Source organism: Numenius arquata, chromosome 7 (genome assembly GCF_964106895.1).
Source record: "Numenius arquata chromosome 7, bNumArq3.hap1.1, whole genome shotgun sequence".
Classification (NCBI taxonomy): domain Eukaryota; kingdom Metazoa; phylum Chordata; class Aves; order Charadriiformes; family Scolopacidae; genus Numenius; species Numenius arquata.
The window spans coordinates 51,338,861-51,360,606 of record NC_133582.1 but is presented as its reverse complement, the minus strand read 5'-3'; the positions used below and the strand labels follow the sequence as shown (position 1 = coordinate 51,360,606).

General features: G+C 41.8%; 1 protein-coding gene across 1 annotated transcript in view; it reads left to right on the top strand.

The window, feature by feature from the left end:
• Nucleotides 1-18,733, top strand: part of PLEKHA8 (pleckstrin homology domain containing A8) — a 31,866-nt gene extending 13,133 nt beyond the window's left edge. Inside the window, exons 4-14 of the mRNA XM_074150528.1 lie at nt 531-655; nt 2,074-2,232; nt 3,151-3,191; nt 3,895-4,056; nt 6,238-6,393; nt 6,795-6,880; nt 8,131-8,189; nt 9,471-9,601; nt 10,096-10,166; nt 12,392-12,453; nt 13,381-18,733. Coding sequence (XP_074006629.1) covers nt 531-655; nt 2,074-2,232; nt 3,151-3,191; nt 3,895-4,056; nt 6,238-6,393; nt 6,795-6,880; nt 8,131-8,189; nt 9,471-9,601; nt 10,096-10,166; nt 12,392-12,453; nt 13,381-13,578 — 1,250 coding nt within the window. The 3' untranslated portion in view covers nt 13,579-18,733. The remainder of the gene's footprint in view (nt 1-530; nt 656-2,073; nt 2,233-3,150; nt 3,192-3,894; nt 4,057-6,237; nt 6,394-6,794; nt 6,881-8,130; nt 8,190-9,470; nt 9,602-10,095; nt 10,167-12,391; nt 12,454-13,380) is intronic.
• Nucleotides 18,734-21,746: the final 3,013 nt, after the last annotated feature.

The window sequence follows — 21,746 nt, the reverse complement described above, 5'->3', positions numbered from 1 at the left end:
GAGCAACGTGCTCTGGCTGACCCTTCTGTGATCAGGACTAGCTGATCTCCAGAGTTCCCTTCCAACCTCAACCATTCTATGATTCAAGGATATGTATGAAATTCATCCCTCTGTGTTGGACAGGACGCGCCTTTTCCTTACAGCGTTTTCTACACAGAACCCCAATCTTTTAATTCACAGTTTGTTTGCACCTCAAATTACTTAGTGAAAACAAAAAAAAATGTGATATATAGGGGGTTTGTCCTATTTAAAAGGCCCTTTAAGGTCAAGTGTTGTGTACTTGCTTTTTCTCTGTGTTTTAAGTCTAGGAACATACTGTTCCTGTCTGTGATGGCAAATAACAGTATTTTACCTGTCAGGAGCGTAATTTATGGCCAATACAGCTCATCTTTTTGAGTTGATAGAAAACGTTTTGAAATAAGGAAGTATTGATTGAATTGGATTGGATAATACTATTTCAGCAGCTTTCCAAAATCGTATACTGCAGGATGGATACAATAAGTTTAATTCTTCTTTTGTTTCACTTCTAGAGTTCACTGAAAACACAGAAGCCTTGAAGACTAAAATGTCTGAACTTAGACTGTACTGTAACCTCCTTGTTCAACAAGTGCATAAAACAAAGGAAGCCAGCATTTCTGGTGTATCAGAACCAGAGGTACAGCTCTATTTTTTGGTGTAGACCATGTCTGTAAAGCCTTGAGCGTTGTGAACTCTCCTGGTTAGCCAGTGTAGTATTCACTCCCAGTTACTTGGTAAGGCATCCTCTTACGGCAGAGAACCTGTGGGAAATAATGTACCCACAGAACAGTTCTTGTTCAAATGGAGTAATATTGTATTGTTGCAAATAACTTTCCCTGTGTTGGGGCAGCAAGTAATGAGATGAGATATATCTGTGATATAGATAATGATATCTCCGTAGGTGATCATGTGTATATAGTGGATCAAAAAAGCAGAAGATTTTTTTATGAAAAGATAACTTGCAAGAAGCACGTATTTGCCTGCCCCTGAATCATTAATATCTTGCTCACTTCTGTTCTCAACCAAAACCCTTAAAAGGTCAAGAGACAATGCAGACCGCAAAAAACCCAAATTGCTACTAAAAGCTGCCTCATTAGCCTCACTTAAGTTAAAGTTTCAAACCTTGCAAATCTTCCTGAATAAAGAAGCCTGATTTAAGAAAACACTCCTAATGACAGTGATCTGCCCTTCGATTTGAGAGATAAATGAGGAATGCACTTGCTAGAGAAGCTGGTGTGGAGTTCCAGGATGCCTCACACTGGAGAGACGGGTCCTCAAGTGCAGGACAGGCAGGCAGAACACCTGAAGGTTAATCATTTGTCCAAACCATCTTCATAAAGATACCTGATAAACTGCTTATGGTGGATTAACAGACAGTGCAGAGAATTATGTAGTGTATAAATGACTAAAAGGCACTGCTAGAGCTTGCAGCTCACAGGTTTTGACAACAAACAAGTAATGTGATGTTTGTCCAACTCACAGTTCATGGTTCTGGGTGAAAACTCACTTTCCCTGATCTTACCACTATTTAACAGGAAAGATTTATTGCTAAAAGCATTTCAGCATCAATAACTGCACTTTGCAGAGATGAAGAGTATTGTGGCAACGTGATACTTCATTCTGCCTTTCAACTGCAGTAATTTTTTGTTCATGGGGTTTTTGAAATTATTATCTGCAGATCATTCTGTATCTATTTAGTTTGTTTACTTTTCAGTTCTGCTGTCAGCGGTGTTTTCTGGAATGCCATTGTTGAATACATCAAGGATTAGTATTTAATATGCTTTTAACATCAGAGATAAGTAACTAAGGGGCACTGTGTTTAAAATACGAGCGTACCGAGCTCGTTGTAGCGAGAGGCTGATGAGTGGCAATGCAGTGAGGGGGCATAGCCCCAGTCATATGCGATGCCAGTTCTCTGAGCAGCTGACACATTGCATTTTAATTCATGTTAAACAGAAATCATGACTGTAGCAGCTGGGGGCTTTGTAGACATTAGTTGCTCCAAGTTGATCTTCTGTGGAGACTCCACGTCTTCGAATTTGTTTCTTCCTACAGAGCGGGATTGATATGGGAGCTCTGTTAAAATCAACCTGTGACACCTTCCTGAAGACTCTTGAAGAATGTATGCAGATTGCAAATACTGCCTTCACTTCTGAGTTATTGCATCAGACCCCGCCTGGTTCCCCAAATCTAGCAGTTCTCAGAACGAGCAAGGTAATGGCCAGTGTCCTTTTCTCTCAGTCTTGGCATGGCTGGTAAGGTGCCCTTCTGTAAAGTAGCATTTGTAGAAGTAGGGAATGCATTTTTACCCGTATTATAGCTAGTAGTCATTCACTGGACATACTCTGCTAATTCTTGGGGTTTGCGAGTGGGGTAGGGCTTATTTATTAATAAGCGGTGACCAATTCCTTAACTTTTAATGGTAGGTGAAAGTTAGTAAGTATTAACTTTCAGGGCCTGACCCAGCTGCAGACAGTGGTGTTTCAAAATGCCCTGGCTGTATAGCAAGTTGGTCCATTGTAGGAGGTCGCAGCAATTATTGCTCTTCTAAGCTACTGCAGCATCGGATCTGTGGTAATATGCCAACAGGAGATTAGGAGTTTATCTTTTTAATGACAAGGGCGCTTTCTTGAATCCTGGATCCACAACTACGTATGCAAAACTGGAGCATCTCTAGGTGATTAGGTGTATGTAGGAAGGTAGATGTGCCACTGCATCTGGGAAGTGAGATTACTTCACCGTACCATTCATGGTATCTGGTCTCATGTTTCTTCTGGTTTTTCATAAATTTTCTAAAGTAAAGAAAACATATTGCAAAGGGAACTCACTGCCTTGTTTCTTCTTTTCCACATACTCTATGGTGTCTCACTTGGCACTTGCTAACTTCTGAAAGAAATCTCCTGGTTTTCTTTTTTTTTTTTTTTTTCCCCATTATTTTAATGGTGAAATAATGTAGCACCTTTTTTGTGTTTGTCTGTATACTGCGTCCAGGTCAGAGAATTAGTGAGTGTACACTTAGCTTTTCAGCTTCTTTGCTGACTCCAGCCTGGGTTTAATAAAATATGAAGTTTGAGAAGCATGATACAGTCTTCTTGCTTTAAAGAACATTCCCTCTCCCCATTTATCTTACAGATAAAGCACTCTGTCTTGTCCAGTCACACCTCAACGGAAAGGTATAATAAGTCTTTACTCTCAATCTCTTTCTAATCTGTTTTTGGTAGTGTCTGTTCTTTCCATATTTTTACTCTTAATACTGGATGCAGGCAGAACTGTATTGCTCTGAGCTGCGTACTTGGAATCAGGCACGACAAAAGAGAGCTGGCTCACCCCACTTCATGTTGCTTCTTTATCAGCCCTTTCCCTTTTATTTTTCTCACCCCTCCACTTGGTGACTTACTGGTCAGCCACCAGCCATCTCTCACCCGCTTCAGTGCTCTTTCCTGCATCTTAGGTTCCACTCCATAAGCTCATAAAATCATTGATGGAGAGCAGGCTATGATTTGTGGAATAGGTGGCAAAGGTATATATTTTAAAGTACTAATGGGAGGATATTCTTTTAGTTACAATATCTGCCTGTGCTTTTCTTTTTTTTTTTTTTTGTAATCAATTGTATTTTTTTATTATGTCCCTTTTTAATAAAGGTCATTGTAAATATATTCAAACTCTGCAAACTGAGGTTGAATAACTAATCCTACTTGCTGCAGAGATGCCTTATTCCTTTTATTATTTAGACAAGTTCTTTTGCTCAGAGCAGCCTGTGACAGCCTATAATTTCTGTCAACTATTTTTCTGTTATTGTTATTTGTGTGTTTTCACAGGAAGAAGTTTACCAAGCAATGTTTTGTACACTAACCAGTATACTTTCCCTTCCTTCAGGCAGATGGATTTGAACCCCTGTGAAAATGGCTCTGTAAAATCAGAAATTAACCATCAAGAGCAAACCCTTATTAAAAGCCTGGAATGTTTAAACCTGGGAACAAATGAGGGGAGCAGTGATGTTTCTGTTGAAGATCACATAGCAGAGGATTTAGCAGGTAAATATATGCACGGCCTTTTATCCAGGATCGTTATTCTTTAAGTGTAAATGGAGGGAGGGGTAGGCTGCCTGTGAGAGTGCTGATACCTCGCTTCTCATGAGACGGAATGTCAGTGTATTTCGGTCTGGTATCTGCCCTTTGCAAGTATTCTCAGCATAGCTCCTGCCCTTGTTGATAGCTAACGTGGGACTGAATGGGGAAGGAAATTAAAAATTCTTTTCTGGACAAGTGGAAGCTCCTCAAGATGCTGATTGACGTGCGTAACAATACAGCTTGGCAGAGCTTGGGCAGTGCTTGAGCTGTGGACAGACATGTTATTCCCAGAGGCCCTCCGCTGGGAATGCCGGCACCTCTGCTAGTATGTAGGGCCGCACTGTCAGAAGGGGGGCATTGAAGCTTTGTGTGCCTGTCTCAGAGGGGTTGACCTTGTAGTCACTCTTGATCGCTCTGACAGATTAACCCTTTTTCTGCAACTAAGAGTATACTAGAAAGCACCTTATTTCTTCCACTGCCTTGGCAATACCATGACACTTCGATTTGTGTGTGACTTTAGTAAAACATTGTTGAACTAATTCAGGTTGTTCCTGTGCAAAAAACAGAAAAGCCTACTGCCTCTTGGGTGTGCACGTGTGAGTTGCAGAGTTTTGCTGGCAGTACGGGGTGGAGAAGGATGTGCAGTGCCATCCATGTGGGATGGGCTGAGCCAGCCAGCCCAGGGCTCCATCTTGCTGATGGCTGTATTTGGGTGCTCCCTGTGAGCCCCACAGCTCTACCCTGTCTCAGGTACTCTTCCTTCCCTCTCGCCTTTACTAGGAGCAGTCAATCTTTAAAAACACTCGAGCATTTTCAGTCCCATAAGAAATTTATGTTTGTCATTTAGGGCTTACGGTGTTTGAGTTTGGAGTTTCAGAGGGCTCTGGGCTTTACGCATGGAACTCCTGTGGAGTCACTGTAGACTTGGAGTCACTGTTTCTCTACTCACCAGCCCATGTGTCTTGGTGAGGGACAGATCAGTGACATCCCTCAAACTCCACTTCATTAGCAGAGTCACTTTGCTTGTGAATGAGTCACAGTCAGTGTTGGCTGAAGCCATTTTTTTCTGCCCTGGGAAGAATGGCTGAATTCTCATTGCTGTTAGTGGGAGCGAGTGGTTCTTTTTTCAGCCAGCTCCAGGCTTATTAGGTGGTTCTGCAAGTAGTAGGGAAAGCTGCAAGTTTGTTTTCAGACTTCACTTGAAGCAAGATCCTTGCAGCTTGATTCCTTCAGCCAGAGGTTCAGTTCCACTTCAGGTCTGTAAGTCCTCACTGGCATTTGAAAGTCTTCCTTTCCTGGAGAGATAGGTTCCCTGGGAAATCTTGGATGCTAGTTTGATAGTGTGGCAGCAAGCTGTGCGGTAGCCATGGCTTGTGCACTGCAGATGCTGCAGATATATAGGTTTTGCTTCTTGAGCTGTTCTCTGCAGTTGTGCATGAGGTCAGAAGGTCTTGCCATGTATGGGGTGTGACCTTTCTTTGGGTGTCTGAGGCTTCAGTTTCCTTCAGAGGTGCTCATGTAGTGCTCTGTTGATATGAAACAGATGCACTTGACACCAAAGAAGAAATAAAATAGATCACAGTGGGGAAGAGGCAACTGATTTTTCTAGAAAAATATATTCATAGAAATCGGAGAGAACATAGCAGACTTTGATATCATAGCAGTACCCATCTAAGCAGCCAGTTTACTTACCAGAAGGAGAAAACAAATCACTATTATTATTTTGCTTTTGAAAACGCACTCTGCCACTTTATCAGCACTGGGGAAGTTATTTACAGCCATGTCAGAAGTAATCTTTATTTCAAGGAGATGAGTCTACTCCCTGCTGCACCCAATCGCTTCTTCAATGCTCTTCCCTAATGAGGCTGTCCTCGCTGAGGATGTGTGGGCTCACCTGCACTGGAGCCTGGTACTTGGTCTGTATGGTTAAAAGAAATGGGGAGAGGGCTAGGTGAAAGGTGGTCTGAGCATCTGACAGAAGGGAAACTTTGAGAGTCATGGTGCTGGCAGGGCAAGCTTTTAAACTTGCATGATACAGATATCCAAATACCTTCCTTCAAATAGAACATGTCCCGAGGAACAGGAATAACAATATGGGTGCATGGCTGTTTTCTATTTTTGTTTTTCTTCTGTTTCCTATAAACTTCATTAAAGAAGATGGAGAGAACAAGCTGCAAGCTGTAGAAAGCTTTGGTGCCCACAAGTTGCTGCAATCGGAAATTAATTCGTTAAGTGGATTGACCCTGTGTGAGGAAGACAGAAATGAAAATGATTCTCCTACCTTCTTCAGTGTCATGAGCAATAGGTAGTACATGTTGCAAATGTAAATTACAAGGATTATTGCCCTTAATTGACTAATTTTTAAGTCTGTTCTGTCTGTAAAGCTGTATTTGCTGAGATGATTTAACAAGACTGCATACAGAACAGTAAATGAAGAAAGTAACCTTTGTAGAATTGTCTATGCAGAGTGGAGTGGGAGGTTTTTTCCTTGGTTATAATTACAGGCCTTGCTTGCATGCCAGCAAATGTGTATTTTCTGCAGTCATTTACATTAACCTAGTGAAACAAAAGCCATGTTGGTGGTTCCATATCTATAAATTTTACCTCTATGCTGGTGAAGTGGGCATGAAATGTCATTTTGCCTTTAGAAGTTGCACAAAAGGAGTTGTTAAGGTAACAATCTTTTCTGCTTGTCCTGGACACCAGGTTCAGTGATATTGAACTTCGGGAGGAGGAGGGCATACCGACAGAAGAGTTCCTGGAGTCATGTTATGCAATTGTGCCCGTTCTGGGTAAGCAGCTCTTTCTTTTTGTGCATCTGACTGCTTTTGACTGCTGCCAGCTGTGATAAAAGGTGGAGCAGCTGATTTGGAGAATTTGTTTCTTCACCAAAGTGGTGTAGTAGAAATAGTTGCTATCAGCGGAATCAATTTGGTACCAGAAGATGTTTCTTACTCTTTCACTGTGTAGAGGATGCACTCTCATTTAGATGGGAGCCGTGTGAGCTGTCTGGAAATCTATGGGTATATCTGGAACAGCAATTTCTTATCCTCAGAAGAAGAGCGTGGAATGCCTTGCTAGTACTGCTGACAGCACACAATCAGCTCTACTAGCTATTGCTGCTATTTGATTTTTCCAAAGATTTCTATCTCCAGCTAGTGCAGTCCCTGACTCATGAGACAGCAACATGCGCTGGCAGCCCAGAAAGCCAACCGCATCCTGGGCCGCATCAAAAGAAGTGTGGCCAGCAGGTCCAGGGAGGTGATTCTGCCCCTCTGCTCCACTCTGGTGAGACGCCACCTGGAGTACTGCGTCCTTAGCACAGGAAGGACCTGGACCTGTTGGAACGAGTCCAGCGGAGGGCCACGAAAATGATCAAAGGGCTGGAGCACCTCTCCTATGAGGACAGGCTGAGAGAGTTGGGGTTGTTCAGCCTGGATGAGAAGACTCTGGAGAGACCTTATAGCAGCCTCCTAGTACCTAAAGGGGCTACAGGAGAGATGAGGAGGGACTCTCTATGAAGGAGTGTAGCGGTAGGATGAGGGGTAATGGTTTTAAACTGAAAGAGTGCAGATTTAGATTAGATATTAGGAAGAAATTCTTGACTGTGAGGGTGGTGAGACACTGGAACAGGTTGCCCAGGGAAGCTGTGGATTCCCCTTCCCTGGAAGTGTTTAAGGCCAGGCTGGATGGGGCTTTGAGCAACCTGGTCTAGTGGGAGGTGTCCCTGCCCATGGCAGGGGGTTGGAACTAGAAGATCTTTAAGGTCCCGCCCAAACCATTCTATGATTCTATGACTCACTTGGCCCCTGAATCTAACAGTAGATGTGAGGACCCTGTAAGCCCCTTTTGAAGGCTTCCAATGTATTTTAACACTCGTACCAAACAGGGTAGATTGGTTCTACACCAAAGAAAGGCTTCAGTTTACGTCATTCGTTTAGTATTTTGCCATTTAGAAGGATTGTTAAGAGAGTAAATGAAATTAATTTACTGAGGACTGGTAAAAGACACAATTTTAAAATGTGGCTTTTTTTTTTTCTAGACAAGCTGGGACCAACCGTTTTTGCACCTGTTAAAATGGATTTTGTAGGTAACATCAAGGTAACAGCTTATTTCTAACACTGATTTTTTTTTTTTTAACTAAAATATCTATTTTAGGTACTGAAGCTCAAGAATCTTCATTGTGGGAGTCAATACTGGAAGGCTATTTGATAATGTTACCATCTCTCATGTCAGAATGCTGATATGCCCCTAATTCTATTCTTACAGTAAATGCCGTGTTTAATAAATCCAGCTGTTGTGCACAAACTTATAAAATACTTGATTGACTGCCAAGTAAAACATCTGTTACACCTAATGAATATGACTTTGATTCTGAGCTGAATAGGTTGTAAGTCATGATGCGATGACTTTAGACTGTAAAACAAACCATGAGAGGAAAAAACCCCTTTTCCTCAAAAAAGTGGGAGCAAACTAGTGTGTTAAGAAGGAGCTTCACAGCTGGTTGGGGCAGACCCTGCAGCTTCGGTTCTCATTCTGACTGTCCTTCCAGCACCAAGTCTGAAAAGGCTTGAAGTGCTACTTGTGAGACAAGATGTATTCATAGTGAGACTTTTCATAGCTTTTCTTTCAAGGAAAAACAAGAAAAGCAAAACCTATTTCCTGAATGTATGATAAGGAGCATTCCATACATTCAGATTTGTTTGGTGCAGAGTAAGACAGGTATGCACTTATCTGGCTGAAGGTGGCCACTGAGAGACTGAAAATAGCAAGAGGGAAGAATGCTATTTAAAAAAAAAAATTGAATATTTATTGTCAAGTGATAGGCAGTTGCTCCTTTAACGTAGAAGATGACTGTGTTTATCTGCCTCATGTATTTTCCTTCTTATTTTTGTGAGGATTTGTGTATAACAACCTTTGGAATAAACTAAAAGCTTAAGCCAACGACTGCTAAGTGTAATTGAGAGTTTGTAGCTTAGCAGTTGTAAGAACGTAATCTTGCTTTTACTTGAAGCTTGGGGCGAATGGGACTTTGCTCAGAGAGCAGGTTGAGTTAACTCCTTTCCACCAGTACAGAGGGCGTCATGTGAACCTGAAGCATTTTGTCAGACAGAAAGTGGTAGGTTCCATGTAAATCTTTGACTGAGATGCTTTTTCTTTTTTCTTTGCCTTAGCCAGATGGTTCACCAGCTGTGTATGGGGTTGTGCCCTGGGAAGATGCGCCCTGCGTGGCAGGCCAGTCCTGCCGTGGGGAGTGTGTGACATGGTTAGGGATCTGTGGTATCGCTTTGCAGGGAAAAGTCCTGGTAAATAGGTGGTATTTTTAGGACAGACCACTGTTTGGTCATAAAAGCCTAAAGCTTTGCCTCGTTTTTCCTCCAGAAAATAAACCAGAAATTTATAACCAACAAAGAAGAGTTTGATACCCTTCAGAAGATAGTGCTCCATGAAGTGAATGCTGGCGTAGCACAAGTTAGAAACTCTGCTACAGAGGCTCTCCTGTGGCTGAAAAGGTAATGGCCTCGTATCTGCTTACGCTATTAACCGCTAAGGCGGAATGAGGGGGCTTTCACCAGTGCAAACTTATGTACATGGAGCAAACCAGTTACTTTCCACAGGCTCCATCAGTCCAAACTGGCTAGGTTCAAGATTAGTGTGTTGTCTGTGGGTGTATCACCACAACTTTGCCCAAAGGCCCGAAAAACCGATCGCAGGCAACCTTTTTTTCCCATAAAAGTGAGGCTACAGTGAGTGACTGATCCCGTTGGGCCAGAACCTCAGGCAGGTGATTTCAGGCTGCAGCAGAAATGTTTTAGCAAAGTGTTCTTGCCTGGGCTAGGAGAAAAGCTGGAGACTGCGGGGTTTTTTATTCACATTGAAAATGGCATCTTCATTCTGAATTTTATTGCACTTCTGAGTTGTAGTGCCACTTTGGGGGCTTTGTTTTACTTTGGGTTACTTTGTTATGAACATGATTTTTTTCTATTTCATGGGTTCGTCCTGACAGGGGCTTAAAGTTCTTGAAAGGGTTTTTGACAGAAGTGAAGAACGGGGAAAAGAATATCCAAACAGCTCTGAGTAAGTGCCAGTTGCTTTATTCTTCCTGTGCTTCTGAATTTACATACTTGGCTTGTTTCCTCCTCATTTAGAACCCGTGTTTTCTTTTCTTCAGTGACTAATGATGCAAGTAATGTCCAAGACAAATTTTTTGAAAATCACAATTTTTGAAAATGGCTAATTCAGGCAGATTACGAGATAGCTGGTCAATGTTGATTTAATGACAGATAAAGATTCCTTTAATTGGCATACTTTTGGCAGTGCAGACAATCACATCTTAGGCAAAAAGGTGCTTTGTCTCATTCTGTTTTCTCTACTGATTTGCAGCGAGTGCTCCCAAATTTATAGTTGCTGTTGTGTTTGGTTGTTTGGTTTGTTTTGGTTTTTTTTATTCCTTGTGAGATTGGCCATCACTCAATGAAATCACCTCTTTGCTACTATGACTGAGAATTGCCTGTATCAGTTAGAAGGGAGTTTGTAACAGAAAAGAAGGACTATTTTCCAATTACACAATTTCTGACATTTATTCTTGCCCACAGCAAGAATAAAACAAAATACAGACACCTCTTAGACTTGACTTCGTTATTCCTGTAAGACCCTCTATATGAGTGTAGTCTAATGTTATGATAATCCTTTAAAACAGCTTCAAAACAGTTTGGCTTTTTTTTTTTTTTTAGCTTCTTTTAAACAGCTAAGCACTTGTCCTATAGGATTAGTAAAAAGACCTACTACACCAAAGTATGTAGGCAGCTCTTGGAAGCAGGACTGTAAATACACTGCTACCAGATGTGGATGTTAAATACATGGAAAGTCAAGGCACTTACTTGACCTTCTGAGTCTGAAGGCTTCAGCACTGAATTACTTCTTGAATTGCTCTGTGTCCCCAGCAGCTGTTTTTTTTCTCAGTTCTTCCTTCCCTTTCTCCCTCTGAAAAGCTCTTCCGTGTCTGTATCACCAGTGCAGCTTTGGTTTACTGTTACAGTTTCGTATTTGGGAGTTACTGTGCTATTTGAATCTCAAGTAAAGATGGGGTATATGTTTTCTTTCTACAACCTCAAATGTCAAGCTAATGAAATTAAAATAAAAAATGGAATATCCACCAGTTCTTATGATCTTATGAGGAACAAACAGCTTTCTAACTGCATTTGTCTTTACTTGGGATTTAAATCTAACCAAACTTTTCAACTTCTGGTGTTTTTAATGTCTCCTGTACTTGCTGATAAGATAGACAATAGACTTGTCAGTCCTGTTTGCTACACAATACTCTCTTTCTCCTTATTTCATTGCTCTTAGTACTGTATGCTTTTCTTGTAGACTCTCACTCCTACTGTAAAGTTAAAAAAGCCGCATTCCCTCATTATTAGACTGATAGATGAGGAGTACTTCATAGTACAGCAAAACTTCTGGCTATGTTTTACTGACTATTTACACTCTTCCAGTACCAACTGTCTGCAGTCTTTTGAGCAAATATCCTAAAGCAGAAAAATGTAGAGATTCTCTTTCTTCAAGGTGAACAGCTCAGGGAAAGTATAATACAATGTCAGATACTTAAAAATTCAACTAAAGGACAAGGATATAAAATGACAACAGTGATAAACCGAGACTGGGAAAATACGGCTCAAAGATGTTTAGCTTTGTATATAGAAAACTTTGTATATGAAAGCGGAGCCTTCTAGGAACATAACAAGGGCCTTCATCAAAGGCTACACTCAGGGGAACTCACAATAGAGATCCTGAGGATTATTTTAATAAAGGCCCTGTGCTTTCTGTTCGAATGAGCCTTGAGACTTGACCCTCAGATGTAAAGAGAGAGTTCTTGGTTAATGCCTGAGCTAACCACCTTGATTGAGGCTGGCTAACCATCAGGTTGCAGGATTGTTCCACCCCAAATATTATTTTCTCAGACCTCCACTGAATTGAGAATTAGATAGAAGTGTTAGTCTTGAAGCATAGCTAGTCAAATAAAAATTACATTTGCCTTCTTGTCTGTTAGAATACTTACTTGCCGTGGATGAGTTGAAGGAGATTTGACAGCAGAGCTGAGACCCCGATGCAGAAATCCCAAATCTGTCATCTTCTTTCAGTCATAACTGTGGTGCTCAGAAACAGCCATTATTTCCATCCAGTGGCAGGATATATCTTTAAATAGTCGTTTCTAAGCTCTAAGTCCTCTTTGTGATGCAAACTTAAAACTACAATACATATCTCTCTTGAATTATTTTTAATTTTTTTTCCCTTCCTTTAAGACAATGCTTATGGAAAGACATTACGGCAGCACCATGGTTGGGTTGTCCGCGGGGTCTTTGCGGTAAGTAATTATCTTGGTTGCTGGCAGAGCTAGAGGTGTTGTTAATGTGATCTTATGTTGTGTTAAATGTTGTGTAATTAATATACCATGTTAAAATTATAAGCGTTAAAAGGAATAGATTCCCTTATCAGACCGTATTTTCCGGATGAGGACTGTGACTATCCCCGTGTTCAGCATTGGTCTTTCAGGGTGGAACCTGCTTTCTGGAGCCAAAATAGACAGATCACGCTTGCAGGCACATTTTTTTTCATTATGTGTTTTTCATCAGTCTCACAGGGCTATTAAATGAAGAGTGTGGGGTTTAGGTTGCTTTTTTGAGGATCGATCTGTCTTTGGATGTGAGCATTCAAGAAGGGTTAGTGCAGAACGTGTCAGGGAGTCAGAGCAGAATATATTGGCTAGAGGCAATGGTGTATTTTTGTCCAGTCTGGCAGCTCCCCCTCGTGTCTGTCACTGGAAACCATCACTGAAATTATAAAAGAAAAAAGAAGAGCCTCTATCCAGGCAATTGTGACAGAGCCTTTGACTGGGAGAAACAGAAATGTTTGGGAAAGCTTTCTAAGACTGTTTTGAGAATGGGACTTCACTCTTGAAGTGTGTGACACTGGGTTGGGAGCTCCCCTAACAAACTGTACTTTATTTAGGGGTCCTGTTTGATTCACTTCCTAAAAATCAGACCTCTCTAAAGATGTCTTAAACTGGGGATCTACATAGAGATAATAAATATATATATGTTAGTTTTATATGTATATGTATATATAACTTCTCAGTTAAAAATCTGAACGTATGCACATACACATAAATACAATAAAGCTATGCAATCTAAGTGCAAAGAGACATATCTTAGAAGTTTGTTTTTCCTGGCTTTAGTTTGGTTTCTTTTCCCGTTCCGTTTTGCAAATCTAAAAGCTTTGATTCTTCTCCCAGTTAGCTTTAAGGGCAGCTCCAACATACGAAGACTTTGTGGCAGCTCTGTCTGTAGAGGAGTGTGATCCTCAGGAAGAAACGTTTTACAAAGGAATGCAGAGGGACCTCAACATTTATTTACCAGCCATGGAAAAGCAGCTAAATATCTTGGACACTCTCTATGAAGTACATGGTTTGGAGTCAGATGAGGTGGTATGACTACAGCAAGACTGTGTATTAAAACTTCAGGGACTGTGTCTGTTAACAAAGATTCCTTTCGTTTTGGATTTTTTTTGGACATTGTTTCTGTTCATTGTATCTTTTCAGGTGGGAAGGGTGTTGTGAGTGTTTTTGGGGAAGGGTATGTATTATTTTTTTTTTGTTAGCACTTGTTTTGTGTTTAAATGCAGAGGTACTGTTTCTCTTTGGGTCATAACTATGTCTGTGATGAATGTTTTTGACTGTTTCTCTCCTGCCTGTGCGCTCCCTCTTCTCTTCACCTCATAAAAGTAACAGAGCAGAATTTGGCCTTCACTTCCGTACCTTAGGAGGAAGCTGTGTATGCAGCAGAGTGGTCAGGGTGGACAAGCTGCCTCGAGCTCTCCCATGCCCTGTGCCCACTCCCTGTGACGGTGTAGGAGGACAGAGGTAGTGAGAGTTATTGTTAACTTGGTAGCGGAAGAGAAGGTCGGTTAAATGCCACCTTACAACGTACATGGTGCATTTGTCCTTTAATTTGGATTGAAGCTTTTTAATGCAGCACCTCCCCAAATATTAGAGAGACCTTCACCACAAAGCACGTGTGGGTTGGTGGTCTGAGCTTCCCTAGGAACCAGCCTTTGAAACTGAGGGTTGTGTTCCCTGACCAGCTCTCGGTATGTGCCACGTTCTCCCTGTCAGTTCCTGCTGATGGGCCACAAGAAGTTTGCTGGCACAGACTGGCAGAGCCCAGCTAATTGCAGAGCCCAGCTAATTGCAACAGTGCTTTACACAAGCAATTGAAGATCGTGTCCATCATCCTGGTTTATTAAGGTTTTGGTGGGGTTTTTCTATTTTGTGTTTAGGGTTTTCTTAAATCAAATTCACACAAAAATGTAATACTTTCTTTTAAATTGAATACAGCTAGCAATTTAAAAAGCAGATTTTATTAAAACCCTTCCTAGGCTGCCATTATGGGCAGACACTTCATGAAAGCGGACATGAAAGGGGTAAATGTAGGAGAAGCTACAATTTGTAATGGAACCATTACACATTGGGCCATTTACAAACCTGAAAATTTGAAATGATGTAGAAGTGACTGGAAATCAAGAAAGTGAGATTTTTTTCCCATTTTGCTGATACAGATAAAAATGTGCTCCTTAACATTGCTGCTATTAAAAATAATAAAGCAGTCCTTTCAGGGTCTCTCAGTGGTGTCCTAGGGCTTCAGATGGCTTTGTGCAAAGAGTTGAGTGTGCAGGAGGAGAGAAGGCTGTGCTAATGAGGTACTTAGAATTAGTAAATCTTCATAAATACAGGAGAAGTTTCAGTGTCATCATAGTCACAGGAGAAGTACTGGCTTTTGCTAGGCTAAAAGCCACATTGTCGGTAAAATGACTGTACTGCAGGTCTGCTGCCCTGCATGGCTCTGTGATGGGAGCCTCTCTGCACACTGACCACTTGATCCTTTCTAAGGAGCTTTGAGAAAAGCATATGATGCTTGAAGAAAAGACCAAACATCACACTTGGTGTATAAAGCAAGATACCAGAACTGTAATTAGGCATTTAAACAGCGTGTCTTTCTTGTTCCTGTCATCTTCTCTGAGCTGTGCCTATCTGTAGTTCCTACATACACCAAGAATCAGAAGGATGTGGGAGTTTTAGGGTTTTGGGGTTTTCTTAATTTAAGTAGTATATATTTGAGTACGAAGTAAAAACTTTTGACCAAAGCTCCATTCAATTATTTCACTACTTGCAGTGCTAAAAATGAAGCAGAGAGCCTGTGGGATTTGGCTGTCTGCTGCTTCTAAGCATGAATGGAAAGAAATCACCCCTGCAGCAGAACCAGCTCTCCACCCTGCATGGTTTCCTCAGGGTTTTCAGCTATTATGTTGGAAACTTCACTGTAATAGTTCTTACCTGAATGCTCTGGGAAGGTAATGGAGACCACAATTCCACAAAATATCAGGTCGGGGTATGGGAAGAGCAGGAAGAGATCCCTCTTCTCTAGAAATTACCTGTAAAGATTATGAAAACTGGCTTCCCTTTTTGCTCTAAGCTTTTCCAGTAGCAGGAAAGTGTATTCAGCACTTAGTCTTAGATTTATTTTTGGCTTTTCTGTTTGTTTTGTTTTGTTTTTTAACTAGCGGGAGAACCACTGGTTTGTTAGTAGTGCCTCAGACCCAACGTTTGATGCAAAAGGTAAGGAGGCTTTATTTTGTAAGCAGGGATCTTAACAGCTTTGCTGGGCCGTTAGCTTCATTGGGCAATTGTTTCAGCAGTTACTAGCTTCTACCATTCTTCTTTCTTCTAACAAATAGAGAGTGGTCCACATTGCATATCCTCTAATCGGCATGGCATCCTGCCTCAGAGCAGGCTTTCTTGTCTGTTGGAGAGAAGTTTGTTGTTTTCTGTTTGATTTGGTTGGTTCATTGATTGGTTACTGTTGTTTTGGTGTTTGTTTTTTTTTTTTCAATGGCTGACATTTATGAACAACTGACCTGGATACTGACAGAGGTCCATATGACTCGTAAATAACAGCACCCTTGCTCTGTATACTTTACATGAACTGCTTTGGTTTCTTAAACTGCCTGAACTAGTCTGAAGTTTTGCATCCCTTTTCTTTAGAAATGCTTTCGGCTGTTTCCTTCAATGTCTAACAGTTGCATATTCTCAGGGATTTTACTTAGCCATGGCAAAATAAGAGTAATCACAGCCTTACCCTAGGGGAGTAAGGCTGCTTTTTGTGAAATTAGTATAGCTGAGCATAGAACTCTGATACAGCGTATGACACTGACAGTGTCTATCCAGTGCACATCCTTGCTGAGACATGGTAAATCCCAAAGCAATCTGATAGAAGTGCTATCTAGTACTGAATAATGGCTGTCAGCATATTTGAATAGAGATCATACACATCTTTGTAATATAGTGCTGTTGGCATTAGAGCGGAGCTCTCAAATAATTTCAGTCGAGTTCTGCTTAGCAATGGGAGGCTTTTATTTATTTTATTTATTTTGTTGGGTTTTTTTTTTTTAAAACAAACACGTTCTGGAGCCCCTTCTGCTATTTTAAGACATCATACTCAGTTGCATATTGAAGTTCTGTGACGTTACAATTGTATAATATGAACTGGATTCTCAAGTGCTTTAGTGTAAACTTAAGGAGTCATTGAAACATCCCATCTTGACACTGTTGTAATATGGGTCTCCCCCTTTAACAGATGCACTTAAAGTTAAGGGCCATATACCTTCACTTAGAAGATTTTTGTAAAGCATCATCAGGATGTAGGTTACAGCTGTTTGCTTTAAAAATGTTTCATAGTTTGAAAAATGTCACTTGGTTGGCTGGACATTTAAAAAGTATGCCCAAAACACACTAGAGTTGTTTGCAGCCTCCTTTGGCAAAGGGATGTGGACCATTACAGAAACCAGTTATATATGTCCATACGCTGGACCTTCTAACCCTTTCTTTTCTTTATCAATTCAGCTTTTGTGAAAAGCTTTAGGGAGCCCTAAAATGCTTTTTAAACACCAGAAAAGATCATTAGCATGTTCTTATGTGGCTAACTCCATCTTCCCTTACCTAGTCACCACCCCTTCCTTTCCTTCCATCCTCAACTTTCTTGCTGCCAGAGCTGCAGTCAAATTGAAGCATCTCTCTATAAGAGCACAAAGCAGGAAGTTTTGTAAGTGATAAAAATGTAAAGTTGGAAAATCAGACGTGACTTGTTTGGCAGGCAGCCAGACTTGCAGTCAGGTGGAGAATGTTCAGCTTTTCTCTGAAGTTTCTCCTTGATTTGACATATTTTGGCAGGAAAACCACACCACCTTGAACCTTTAATTTCACTGAAGAAATTTAAATCAGGACACTTCAAAATTGGCAGTTCTACCTCTTTTGAGGGAAAGCACAGGGATTTATTTTTTTTTAATTGACTTATTTCTGTTTCCTTGCCTGCATAGTACTGATTAAAAAAAAGGAAGGGGGGCAGGAAAACTGAATTCGTGCCTCTTTCCTGCCTTCTGTAGCCCCTTGGTGAACAAACCCTGCACACTACTGCATGCTCCAAGCAATATAAAATCACCCTTGTGCAGAAGGGGTATTCATAGCTCACTTACTGGCCCTGAGCAAGCCCAGGCAGTAGCTGATGCTGCTCACAGTTCACACAAGGATTTAAGCACTTGCTTTGAAGTTAGAACATAGGCGTGTGTGTGCTTCACTTAAACACATATTCACCCTCCCACTGGCATGCTCTTCTTCAAAATATGATCTTTGACTATAATTTTTAATATCCCTTTCTTCGTGTGTTATTTCTCCCCCCAAATATTCCACATGTGCCAAAGGTTGGTTGACTTTTTTTTTTTTAATTCATGAAACTTCCTTGTTTTCACTTCCTGATTTTTGCTTAGCACTCTTTATTTTGCATTGCAGCATTTAGGGGGTCCAAAACTTACTCTCTAATTCCTTTATTTAAAGTCATCTTGAAAGTTTGAGATTTATGTCTACTTGAAACTAAACTTCACAAGTAAATTGCATTCTGGAATATGGTGGCTAGATTGAAAACCAAAGCAGCTTGCTTTTGTGGTTTCCTTTCCCATTTTCTTTTTTTCAAGCCAATTTTGGGCATACATTTTGTCAATGTCAAGTAGAGCTTACTGCAAACCTTACTTATACATGCTAAAATACATTACATACATACTGAAACACATGTAAAATGAAGAGAAGGTATATTGCCTCACACTTTAAATTTACTTAATTCTAAGGGCTTGTTCTTGCCCCCAGCATCACCCCTTCCAGTGTCAGCATTGCACAAATTGTGCTGGCGTAAGCAGTTCAGTCTTAAAATACTTTGAAGTTTCCGGTCAGCATCATCTCTCAAATCATACAGCATCTGTCTCTTTTCTGTTGGAGCATTTGTCAGACTTTTATATTATTTCATTATAATAAACTTATTTTAAATAAGCATGTTTTAAAATTTCACTTTCTCCTTGCATGGATTTTTTTTCTTTTATTACAATAGGGGGCCTAAAGTGCTCTTCAGGACTGCATCTGTTCTAGGTACTGTGTGAACAGTCGAAAACAGTATGTTTCTGGTTCATAGAAACTACCTGTATGTATCTTTGTAAGAAGAATGTTAACACACATGGAGCCTGTTTTGATTACGAGAATAAAAGCTGTGTCTGGCATGTGGTTGTGGGTCCTTGGCCAGTCTAAATATATGAAGTCTGTAGTTACAAAAGCCAGCCTAGCCTGGCAGTGTGAGAGGAATTTGTATTTTAAAATTGCATATAGTATATGGCCTTTTGCCTGGACTTGAATCTCTTCTGTAGGAGTTCCTCAAGTCTTTGAAATCTGCGTGGTGATCTTGAGATGAAGACTAGTGTTCCTTACTTAATGTGGGTGTAACAGCTCCCTTTTTTCCTCCCTTTCTTTCTCTCTCTCTGTATGAACGCAGCAGGGACCTGAACAAATCTATGGTACCCGTTTGCGAGGTCAAAGTCCCTCTGTTATATCTCCACCTGAATGTTGCCATTTGTGAAGTGGTGGAGGCACTTTCTCAGCAGATGAGACTGAGCCAGCCCTGTGGCAGGGGGAAGAATGCATGTACCCTCTTGCAGCAGCAACAGCAGTGCTCGGCTGTGGGATATGGGGGACTCCAAACCCTTCTTTAGCTGACTGCAGTGGGCCCCAGAGCATCAGTTCTGCAAAGGCTGAGCTGCCTCTGCTCCAGCAAGGGTTGGCAGGAGCCCCAAACACAGCATCCCTCTGTCTCACCTGCTGGGGCTGAGCTGGTGGGTAACTGGCAGCTCAGTGAGGAGGAGGAGTTCAGAAGGCCTTCCAGCTCAGGGAGTACTTGCCTTTTTCATCGCCTCAGGGTTTTGTTCATCTCCTCTCCTTCCCAAGGAAAGGAGCAGGTTATCAGTCATGAGACCCTGGCAGTTCTGGCTTTGTGTGGTGCAGGTAAATAACAAAAGTTGTGTCTCTGGAGGCCTGGAGCACTTCTCCTATGAAGACAGGCTGAGAGAGTTGGGGTTGTTCAGCCTGGAGACGAGAAAGCTCTGGGGAGACCTTACAGCAGCCTTCCAATACCTAAAAGGTCTACAGGAGAGATGGGGAGGGACTTTTTACAAGGGCATGTAGCGGTAGGATGAGGGGTAATGGCCTCAAACTGAAAGAGGGGAGATTTAGATTAGATACTAGGAAGAAATTCTTGACTGTGAGGGTGGTGAGACACTGGAACAGGTTGCCCAGAGAAGTTGTGGATGCCCCATCACTGAAGTGTTCAAGGCCAGGCTGGATGGGGCTTTGAGCAACCTGCTCTAGTGGGAGGTGTCCCTGCCCATGGCAGGGGAGTTGGAACTAGATGATTTTTAAGGTCCGTTCCAACCTAAACAGTTCTATGATTCTAATATTTTTAGAGGTCCCCCTAAGACACTGTCCTGGCCCTATTTTGTGGGTATGTGGAAATAACTTGGCGTGTGGGTGGGCCTGGGTACCTCAGGCATAAGCTGCCATTGCAGCCATGGCGCAGGTTGCTTTGGTGGCTCTCCTGAAGTGTCAGCTGTGCCACAAGGAACCACTGAGCCCAGTTCACTCCATTGTCTGGCAGCTTCTCTGAAGCCATGCTGTTACATGTCGCGGTTGGACGGGGCTGCTGCTGGGGCAGAGCTCGGTCCTGTGCAGTGTCAGCACTTCTGGTGTTGGTTTCTCTACTGTGTTGTGCTGTCCTAGACACCTGTAGCTCTTCACACCGAAACAAGGAGGATGTACGCAGAGATGGACATTAAAAGGAGAAGCAGAACGTGGTGGCTGTGGCGAGGAGGTGTGCGGCCGTGTGGAGGAACTGTCTGCCAGCGGGAGTCCTTGGGCTCACCTCGGAAAAACGCTCTGCTCTCCTAAATAGCCAAACACAGACCTGCAGCGCTGCAGACGTACGCTACTAGAAACCAACCCCGTGCACAAAAAGAGATCTCCCAGGTAAGTGTCTCCTCACCATAACCTCCACTGGTTAAAAAAAGCAAATCTGTTGCCATTACGGGATCCCAGATGAGCTGCAGAAAGAGCCCCAGCTAAAGCTTTGACAGAGTTTGTGATGTTTGTTAGTAAAGGTCATGGGCTGTCATAGTGGCCGCTAGATTCCTGTCCCTAGAGGAATCTAGGGCTGTGGTTCAAAATAAAAAATGGTGTGCTGAACGTGTAGTGTTTGTAGGAACACACAGATGCTGCTGTTAAAGTGTGGCGCTCAAAGAGGACATGTTGAGATTCAACAAATTATCTGTATCAGTCCAAATTACCTGTAAAAATTTTTTTCTTAAGGGTTCTCCTATATGGAAAAAGACTGTGTTACCTGAAGTTGAGCGGGAAGGGCAATGCAAGCTCACCATACCAAAGCTTTGACTAACGGAACCAGGCAGAGTGAAACCTTTACTGGGCTGCTTGCTTTTAGCCCAGCTGCAGACCCTGCTACGCTGGGGACAGCGCGGGGCAGTTTTTCTGCCCTATGGGAAATACAAAGCTATTGAAATGCAGAATATGGGGCCATAATTCAGGGCTACAGCCTGGATGGAGCACAGGTTTTGAACACCAGTTTAATGTGTTTGCACAAAACTGTTCCCCAGATCGGAGCCACGAGGAGAAAAGTTTTCTTTATCATTTGGGGACTGGTAGAGTAAGCGTTGAGCATAAGTATTAGGACTGGGAAAAGGAAGTTCAGGAGATGTTGTACTACACCAGAAACTTCCACTTATTAGTCCAACTAAGGTATGTGTCTGTCCATGTGGAAGGTTCAGTCCAACATGTTACCATGTACTTTTTCCAAATATTTCAGTACAATGACCCAAATATATTTCTGAATTAGCAGATATGTATTCCTCTCCTTCTCTGTCTAACACAGATTTTAGATTTGTTTCTTGCGTGTTACAATTAAAAAAAAAACCAACACATCAGCTTCCAGCTTCCCTTCCCTGCCCTGTGAGGGGATGGTTCCCAGAGAAGCTGCAGTGACGGCAGCGCAGGCTCAACCCCTGACTTTGGGGATTAGGGAAAAAGGCTTTCCCAAGTTTCATTGTGTTCTTGCATTCCCCTAACCTTCTCCTGTTACCAGCCTGTACTACTTTGCTGGTATTTCAACTTGCAAGATTGGTTATAATTTCCAGGATCCCTTGCTGTTTACCCACTGCTTTAGCAAGGCA